This window comes from Thunnus maccoyii, chromosome 20 (assembly GCF_910596095.1).
Source record: "Thunnus maccoyii chromosome 20, fThuMac1.1, whole genome shotgun sequence".
Lineage (NCBI taxonomy): Eukaryota > Metazoa > Chordata > Actinopteri > Scombriformes > Scombridae > Thunnus > Thunnus maccoyii.
The window spans coordinates 18,441,655-18,450,754 of record NC_056552.1 but is presented as its reverse complement, the minus strand read 5'-3'; the positions used below and the strand labels follow the sequence as shown (position 1 = coordinate 18,450,754).

The following is a 9,100-nucleotide window of genomic DNA, read 5'->3' as shown; positions in this document are numbered from 1 at the left end:
AGTTTGCTGGGAAAGTATAAGTGCGTGTGTGTGTGCAGAGTGAGGCTGTCAGCGTGTCTCGCTCACCTCGGTGGACGTATCCAGGGTAAAGGCAGCGAGAACGCTCGCTCCAGTAGGCACAAACTCGCGTCCCTGCAGTCAGGATGGCCTCGGTCTGAGGCCGCACATCTAGCACCTAGAAAAAAAAAAAAACACACACACACAAAATACTCAACAACTACTCACAAAACCACAAAATGTAATAGATGCTATGAAGGCTAAAGACTGACACTCACAGCTTCCTGCAGAAGTTGCTCCAGTGAATAGATCCTGGGGCGATTCCCTCGTTCCCCTTCAATGACAACACTAAATCTAAGAGAGAGAAAGACAATGTATGAAAAATGGTCCTCTAAAACTAAATTTTCTGGCAACTGTGTTGGCTGCCACTGCTGTGTGTCTTGGCTTTGTAGTCGTCTAGACTTCTTTTTTGTCAAGATTCTCACAGCTGCCAGGCATTTAACTAGCACTAAGCTAAGTTTTAAACTCTTTTGTGAATCAGACAAGAGTCTTTGTTGCAATGTGTCTTTTTGTTGTTTCCCTCAGGAAATTATTTAGCCGAGGCAGTATGCCACCCAGATTCTGATGCATCTCGTCTTGTAAACAATTTAGTTAGTGAAGGCTGGCCTCAACAATAGTCACACTCATTAAATAAATATATGGTAGGCTATTTGCAGTGTGAAATGGCTTCTCTTCCCTTTTCCCCTGAAGGTTAATGTTTTGTTTCATAAACGTTTATTCATTTTTTGGTGATCTTTGTGGTGGTGAGGTGTAGGTTTTGTATCAGCAGGGAATCTTACATGTCAGGCAGGTCCAGAGTTTGCACGCAGGCGGCGTACAGCAGCTCATCCTCCTTAGAGATCAGGATCTTCAGCCCGTCCACTAACATCTCTTTACTGAGCACACAGTTTGGCAGAGCTGGTGTAGGAGGGCGGGGTAGAAAAATGGATGGATGGAGAGGATGAAAGGCGAGATATACATAATTTGTGAGTGTGTTGAATAATTGCTATGTGATGTGAAAAGGAGTGACTGAGGCATGTGTGAAAATGATCCAACATGCTTTTAAACCAGGCATGTGTGTGTTATTATAAATGATGTGTCACTGTTTATGCCTACCGGGTATTCTGCAAGGCATGTTGGGGGGAAGGTGAATCAACTTCTTCTCTGTCTCCTCCTCTTCTTCTTCCTCCTCCTCCTCCTCTCCCTCAGAGAAGCTGCTCTCCTCATCCAAGCGAAAGCCGTCGTCAGCTGCAAAGCTCTGCAGGAGTCGGCTCACTGCGTGGCCCTTGGCCTGGACATGATACAGGATGTGACATCAGTGGGCAGAAAGCAGGATATGGCATCACTTCATTTTATGCCCAAATTAATCAACAGTAAACAGGATCTGCAGGTGACTGAATCAAGTCTTTTCCTGTCCGCTTTGACTGATGTGGTGAAACCATCAGTGAAACACAACCGCAGGCACCAACGCCTCTTGTAACGTGATACTTCAATTAAGCCTGCAGGATTTTTTTTCTCACTTGTTAGTGTTTACATAACGATCTGAGGTCATAATCAGCAATAGGTGCAGCTCTTGAACTGGTAGGACTTCAGCACATTGATCAAGGACACTTCGGCAAGATGGACACCTCCTAATATTCATAGTCTGAACCCTAATCTACAATCTCACCTTCACACACACACACACACACACACACGCACACACACACACTACCCATCTCCAGACCGGTTTAGGCTAGTCTATCCAAAGATGACTGATGAGTAATGATGGAAAGTCAGCTTGCCCAACAGGTTTCTGCTTGCATTTAAGCTTTCCAAAGAAAAGACCATAATACGGGAGATGGAGTGTGTGTGTGTGTGAGTGTGTTGTCTCTTGGAGTTTTTTCCACATCAAGAGACGATATATTTCAGTGACAGAAGTTTCGTCACCAGAGGGCATGGATGATTATTTCCCTTTAGTGCTGGTGTATGTATGTGTGTGTGTGTGTGTGTGTGTGTGTGTACAGGCATGCATGGGTGTGTGTAGGGTTATGGCCAATGATTATCTTTATACTCCTGTGTTTGGTTTGGAGTTATGTGTTTTTGGACATTCCCTCACGATGAGTCGAAGAGAGAAGGGAACCTCGGGGCATTTCTCATTAAAATGAATGTGGGTGTCTCGTCAACGGCTGCCTGCACAAATACAACGGGGCAGTGGTGTGTTAGTACAGCAAGCATACATGCAAACACACATCTACGAGAGCAAATGGTAAGTTACTGATTTACAGCTGATACTAAGCATCTATCTATAAGGGAGTCGAAGTTGTTAGTAATGTCAGCATTAATCTACTGGATTTTCAAATTTCCTGGCAGGGTGCGGCTCGCCAGGAGTGAACTTGGTGAGGGCTTTTCCAAATTCCTCCTTGCTTTTCACGTTTCAAGCCTTTTTGCATGCAACAGAGGGCCAAAGGGAGTGACCTTCTCTGAGTCACCTTTCCCCTTTTATTCACATTCCCAGCGGCTGCGCTGTCTAAACCCAACCCCTGTCCTGACCACTGCTGGGCTTCTTACACAAAACCAGGATGTGCGTCTTTGCTCATTAACTCATTTAAAAAGAAAAGTTACCTTGTTTATAACTGTGTGACCGCAGTTATTTATTGGCATTACTCATTATATAACCTTTCCGACACACCCCTCACACCTCTCAGTTGCCTTTCCCATGCGCTTCTGTGTGAATGATGGGGGAACAAAATACTTGTGATGCATACCGATTTTGTCCACCTTAAGAGGATGTTAAACTTTGGTAGAGCTTTTAATTGCACAGTTTCCTAGCCATGATGCAACTCAAAATGTCGTCAATTACTAATTTACTGTCAGTGCAACGTGCCATTTTCTCACAGAGCACAGAAGCAACTGCTAAAGATGATCAACGGGTTTTGGACTGAAATCATGGTGAGGAAGCAGTGCAACCAAAGTTAACGATGTTTTATGTGGGTTTACTGGAAATATGAACAATAGATATATTATCTCACCTTTCCCAGAACGCCCTGCCCCGCTGAGTTCTTCCTCACAACTTCCTTGTTGGTCCTGTTCCCTTCTGTCAGAGTGCCATGGCTCCCCCGGCCGTCCCCAAAGCTGCAGCCCATTGACGACACACCCCAGCTGGGCAGAGACGCTCTTTTAGTCCCCTGGTGGTATGGACGTCCCCTCTCTGTGTTGGCGAGGCTCGGCCTCCTGGGCATTTTCCTTTGATCTGTACTGGGCACGCTCCCCATGCCTGAAGGTGAGGGGGACATCATGGAAATTAGAGCTTTTGTTTAATATTGTGAGAAAGGTAGAATGATGTCTTGTCCTGGTCTTAGAGGCTATATAACTGTCAGGTGATACAACAATTCAAACATATTAAACTATTTTAGATGAATGAAACGAACAATGAACAATTCTAACTGCTTCATCATATCAACATTACTGTCAATATTTTCTTTTCTCAGAGACCATATCACCCAATCACATTCAAAATACCCAAAAGCGAGCTCATATTGTCACTGTTGGGTGAAATTTTGCATGTGTAACATGAAATCAGCCTCATTTGTACAATGCATTTGAAAACCTTTCAAAAGTCAGAAGTGTGTAGGTTTCTCTAAACCCCTAGAAAATCATGTGATACTTCATTCGAGTAAAGAGAAAGAGAAGAGAGAAAACAGAACAGAAGAGAGAAAGAAAAATCACCCAAGTTGGAATTACAGTTTTCTCATATGACACCAGGAAATGAAAAGATATGCATAAAGATCTTACCAGGAGGGCCTGGTCTCTTACTCCTGGCTTTCTGGTTTGCTTGGAGCTTGGAGGACTGCGATGAAAAAGACACAATCCCGGCAGGGTTTGCAGGAGCTTCTTTAGAGGATGAGCTAATCTTGATGTCACCGACTCCATCTTCACTCTCATAACTACCGTCCTCCTCCTCCTCTGTGGAATCAGAGCATCAATATGATCAGTCACAAAGCTTTAAGTGATCTATACGTAAACACAGGTAACTAAAGCCAGGGGCTCACTTGACAGAATGTATTGACAGCTAGCTTTCAATATTCATCTACAGCATTACAGTTCAGTTCACAAGCCTGTGATGAACTTACATAAATAAGAAAGTTAGATAACAATCCTACAAGGGGTTTTAAAGTGGGACATTTTGTCACATATTAACTCCTGAGGAGCCTTAATGGCTACAGAATAACGCACCACTTATTCCTTAACTGCAATGACGGGGAGCAAATGTTGACACACATGCACATATGCAGCCGTGCATGCACACACACACACACATACACACACACACATAAACATGCACACACACACACACACACAGATTGTTATTGGCAGCTGTGTGTCGCTGACTGGAAGGGTCGTGTCGGGTGTCGACACATCTCTGACACACTTGTCACTTACATGGCATTCTCGTTAACACTTTGCCTCACTCACACACACACACACACACAAACGCTGACACACACACACACACTCATTCAAGCACTTCTTCTCCACGCCATCAAGGCCATGAGGTCAGTCAGATTCTAGCGCTTTTCTGAAGTTTTGGTAGTTTCATATTAGAGCTTTCTCTCTCTTAAAGTGTTTGGGTGTCATTGTGTCTCCTCAGCTCAAGGCCTCCAAGGAGGGCATTTTCACGAGGTTGGAGGGGTGAAGAGGATCAGGGAGGACAGGGGTGTGACATTCTGAACGGGGCCAGAGCGGGCTTACGTTACAGGACGGCGTTGAGGGCAGGGGTGGATGTGCTGCATGCCTGTGGCAAGTCGTTAACGGTTTTAACGGTGTGACAGACGAGCTGGGAAGTGAGAGGAGGCCCCTGATGACGGCAGACATCTCACTCTCAGACACACACAGACACACACACACTCTCACACAGATGTATTCTCATAGTGAAATCTCACAATGTCTGGTCGATGTCCTGTGAGCTATCAGCTAAATCAAAACCACTTGACTCATCTGCATAACTGCATTTGAACTCTACCTAACTTGTGATGTAGGCACTTTGTAGTTTCATAATAAATCTCTTTTCAGCAATGTTAGTTTTTTTTTGCACAATAAATGGCTATATAAAAGGGGATTGCACTGCTTTATGGTATTTTAAATTCTCATTCATTCTTTATGGCCGAGTCATTATTCACAGGATCCCTGGTTGATAAACTTCTGTGAACTTTATCTGTCTTCCAACCTTGTACTGTTTTGTTTTACAATTAGAGCCATAAAAAAATCACATCAAACACCAAACATCCTGGAAGACACACCCAAAAACATATTGGTAAAATCCTTGTGACTGACCGTGCTCTGAACTCTCGCTGTAACTCTTCTCATCTCTGACTTCCCGTTTCTCAGAGGCCCGGCTTTCCTTGTGGTGAGCTCTGTTTGGGTCCATCAGCACCTTTGGCTTCCGACCCCTCTTCCTCTTCACAGTCTGACTGGCTGCCCAGTCCTGCTGTGGGTCTGATGGATCAATAGCAGTGGTGGAGATTAGTTTTTGGGTGCTACTGAATAGACAACAAGTGTGTGTTTGTGTGTGTGTGTGTGTGTGTGTGTGTGTGTGTACACTCCCTCTGTCCCCACCTTTCACTCCTTGTCTGCAGTGACTCTTAGTGACCTCTTCTGCTCCAGGGGCCCCTCTGCAGTGCAGCATTCCTGCTGACGGTGCACCACGCTGGGCCGCAGCCTTCTGCTTCAGCTGGGTCACCCGCCTGGCCAGCCTGGAGCTCAGGGCGCTGGGCCGACCTCTGTGCTTACAGCGAGCTTTCATCTGTAGAGCAGGAGCGGAACAGCTAATTATTTACTAATTTCTTTCCGCTAATTGAAACATCCAGGAAAGGAAGAAAAAAAAACATTAGCAGCAGGAAGTGGTTGTCAGTGTGTGTGTGTGTGTGTGGATGAACCAGGAGAAACCGCAGAGGGACCAACCTGTGCAGCGCTGAGGCTGTTGAAGCCATGATTGGACATTTTCTTCCTGGCTTTTTCCTCCAGTAAATTGAGCCCGGCCCTGGAAAACATTAAAAAAAAAAACACCGGTTCAGTGAGAAATTGTCATAAAAAGAACTGATCACAGAATCAATCTGATCACACATTTCTTTTCACTCAAGGATGATTTTCCTCTATAACTCTGCCCTTCTGCTTTCTTCTCTCTCGTTTCACCTCCCTCTCTGCTGGGTTCACTCATTGTTTCACTCTCCGCCTCTTCGCACTCTTCTCTGTCTCATAACTTTGATGAGGTAAGAGACGGGCTCGGCGCAGTTTGACGGCAAACAGAAATATTCAGCGGCCGTGCGAATATGAAACTCTGCTCAATCACCACATGAAAGGGTAAGACTTATCTGGTGTGAAGGAGAGTGGAGAAGAGACAGAGGGAGGAGGAGAATGGTTTGGGGGGAAGGGAAAGAGACAGAGAGAGAGATGAAGCAGTCTCGAGGGAGTCTGTCCGTTGACCGGAGCTTCAGGGCTCAATCGATAAACACTAACCTCTATTGAACACTACTCCTCCTTTCCTCTCTCTCTCTCTCTCTCTCTCTCTCTCTCTCTCTCTCTCTCTCTCTCTCTCCTCCCTTCATTGTATGCATGCTCTCTCACACCACAGGCTTCCAGCACATACACACACACACACACACTCTGTTAGCAGCTGGTGTCTGAGGCAGGTGAATCCTATATTCCCACAGAGGGAAGGTTTGGCTCTCAGCATCTCCGCTCCCGGGAGAGGAGAGAGGAGAAGAGGAGAGGAGAGGATAAGGAAAGTCTAAAAACTCTAAAAGATCTTTTTTTCCATCCATTCAGACCACATGTATCTGTTAAAATCCCCCCGCCTGATCGTTCAGCTCTTACGCTTTTGAGTTTCTAAGCCCCACAGTTTACCCCATGTCACGTCCTCACTTAAGGCATAACGTGTGAGTAAGCGTGTAAATTATACAGATTATGATGTTTTTGGCAAAAGTGTGCTTCAAACTGTTTGGGAAAGGCTGTTTTAACCATGACAATTCCCTAGTGCACAAATCGAGGTTTACCAAATTTGCTTGGCACAAAGCCCTGACCTCAACCCCATCCAACATATTTTTGGATGAATTGACAGCAAGCCAGGCCTTAAGGGGTCAGTATGCTTCAAATATAGTGCTTGTCAGATTGTTGAACAGCGCCTGAAACCCCCCCCCCCCACATCAGAAATTGGGGGGCTGTGTCCGACAACTTTTGTTACTTTCCGAAACCAACAATCTGACAAGTACACACACTTCACGCAGCAACTGGCCGTGCAGGGGTGAGCAAGGAAGCAAGAACGTAAGCAAAGTTTGAACTTCTCTCTCAAGCTCTCTTTTTTCCATCTTTCACGCAACGACTTCTCCAACTGTTCATGTGTACAAACTAGTGAAACATCACAAATGCCTTCAAGGAAAGACGGTCCAAAAGTGAGACCTTTATACATATTTTTAAATTTTGTGTCCACAAACTTTTGGCCATAAAGCGTATACAGTATGTTAATCCAGAGGAATAGTTTGGAAAGGTTGCTATTCTCTCTCCCCCTGTATTTCACCCCCCAACTCTAACGAGAAGATGAAAGTATAAACAAATGATACATCGCTCATTAATAACAGCAGAAATGCTGCTCAGGCACGTAGCGACCTGCTCTACTAATTAAACAAATTCTGCTTATGTGTGTGTGTGTGTGTGTGTGTGGCGCACTAGCATGTATGACTAAAGCCTTTCATTGTCATTTTCATTAGCGCTTTCTAATCATGGTAACCGTGACAAACCTTGAGTTTCTCTAATCATTTTATCAAGGCAAGGGGTGCACATGCTAACAGAGGTGGGGCAGCATGAGAAAACACATTTATTATTATGAGCCGTTGAACACTGGCTGTGTGTGTGTGTGTGTTTCCAGCCTTTGTGTGTGCGTGCAGGAATGTGTGTCAGCGTGGAAGTGTGCATGTGTAAGCTGTTAAATAACGTGCATGTTGTGTGTGTTGGGTGGCACGTTGAGGCGGGTGGGGTGGTGTTGAGTCGTTTATCACTGTAATAACTGTACATCGGGACTTTGTCCAGTTGTATTAATATATGCTGGAGGTTCACAGGGAATCAGGACGTAATCAATGCAAGTGATAAATATGATTAAAAGTGATTAATGATGATTAATGAAGGCATCATCTCCATTACCTTCTCTCATTTAAAATCACACCCATCATCCAGCTCCCATCACGTAACCCATTGTGTGTGCGTGTGTGTGTGTATGTGTGTGTGTGTGTGTGGGCATGAGCAGCTCCTTCCAGTGCCCAATCAAGCAAATCATCAGCTATAGAGCATTCGAATCAATTCAGCTGAAGAAGAACTTCTTGAAAATCAACCGTGCCTTTCAGTAAAAACACAAACAGAAATCAGGATGAATGAGCTGGGCTTGCCAATCACACTGATTATACTGACGCAATATCAGAGCACTGACCTGAGTCTTTTGGAGCTCTCTGCAGCAGCTGGGCCGGGGGTGGACTTGCGCTTGCGGGGGCGTCCGGGCCCCCGGCGGGCAGGGCTGCGAGACGTCTCCTCTTTCCTGCAGAGAGAAAGAGAAAGAGGAGGAAGACGGTGAGAGAAAGAGAGAGAGAGAGAGAGAGATCAAAGATGCAGCCAGGACAGCAGATAAATTAGAAGGAAACTTGTATCGGCTACAGGTCAGACCGCATTAGATATGAGCAAGCAGCAAGTCCTGATAGATCAGGAGGATGCAGTATGACAGCAGAAATGTGAATGTTGGAATGCATGATTCAGTCTAGACAAAAAGAAGTGTGTGTGTGTGTGTGTGTGTTGTCTCTGCTCACTGGTGGTCGTGTTTCCTCTGTAGCTTGGCCAGTTCTCTCTGTTTCTCTTTGTAGCGGCGTTGTAGCTCAGCCAGCTGGACACGCATGGCCAGCTCCTCCCCTCCCATCGTCTCCATGGAGCCCTTCACTGGGCACACCTGACACACACACACACGGATACGCACACACACACACACACACACACACACACACACACACACACAAAGCAGGGGAATTTAAATGCTGAACACAAACTGAGT

The 9,100-nt window shown here is 45.4% G+C and overlaps 1 protein-coding gene and 1 long non-coding RNA gene across 4 annotated transcripts in view; one reads left to right on the top strand and one right to left on the bottom strand.

The window, feature by feature from the left end:
• bahcc1b (BAH domain and coiled-coil containing 1b) overlaps positions 1 to 9,100 on the bottom strand; it is a 55,712-nt gene that overhangs the window by 6,395 nt on the left and 40,217 nt on the right. For all 3 annotated transcript variants that reach the window (XR_006092966.1, XM_042398195.1, XM_042398196.1), the window contains exons 13-23: positions 8,862 to 8,998; positions 8,492 to 8,596; positions 5,977 to 6,055; positions 5,632 to 5,818; positions 5,350 to 5,511; positions 3,811 to 3,981; positions 3,048 to 3,292; positions 1,153 to 1,327; positions 837 to 954; positions 276 to 351; positions 67 to 175 (exon numbers count right to left, since the gene is read on the bottom strand). Coding sequence is in view for 2 of the 3 variants with exons in the window: in XM_042398195.1 (XP_042254129.1) it covers positions 67 to 175; positions 276 to 351; positions 837 to 954; positions 1,153 to 1,327; positions 3,048 to 3,292; positions 3,811 to 3,981; positions 5,350 to 5,511; positions 5,632 to 5,818; positions 5,977 to 6,055; positions 8,492 to 8,596; positions 8,862 to 8,998 (1,564 nt within the window). In the remaining variant the exon portion in view is untranslated. The remainder of the gene's footprint in view (positions 1 to 66; positions 176 to 275; positions 352 to 836; positions 955 to 1,152; positions 1,328 to 3,047; positions 3,293 to 3,810; positions 3,982 to 5,349; positions 5,512 to 5,631; positions 5,819 to 5,976; positions 6,056 to 8,491; positions 8,597 to 8,861; positions 8,999 to 9,100) is intronic.
• Positions 3,211 to 5,134, top strand: LOC121887437. The gene is made up of 2 exons (XR_006092971.1): positions 3,211 to 3,298; positions 4,667 to 5,134. It is a non-coding gene; the product is annotated as an uncharacterized LOC121887437 (long non-coding RNA).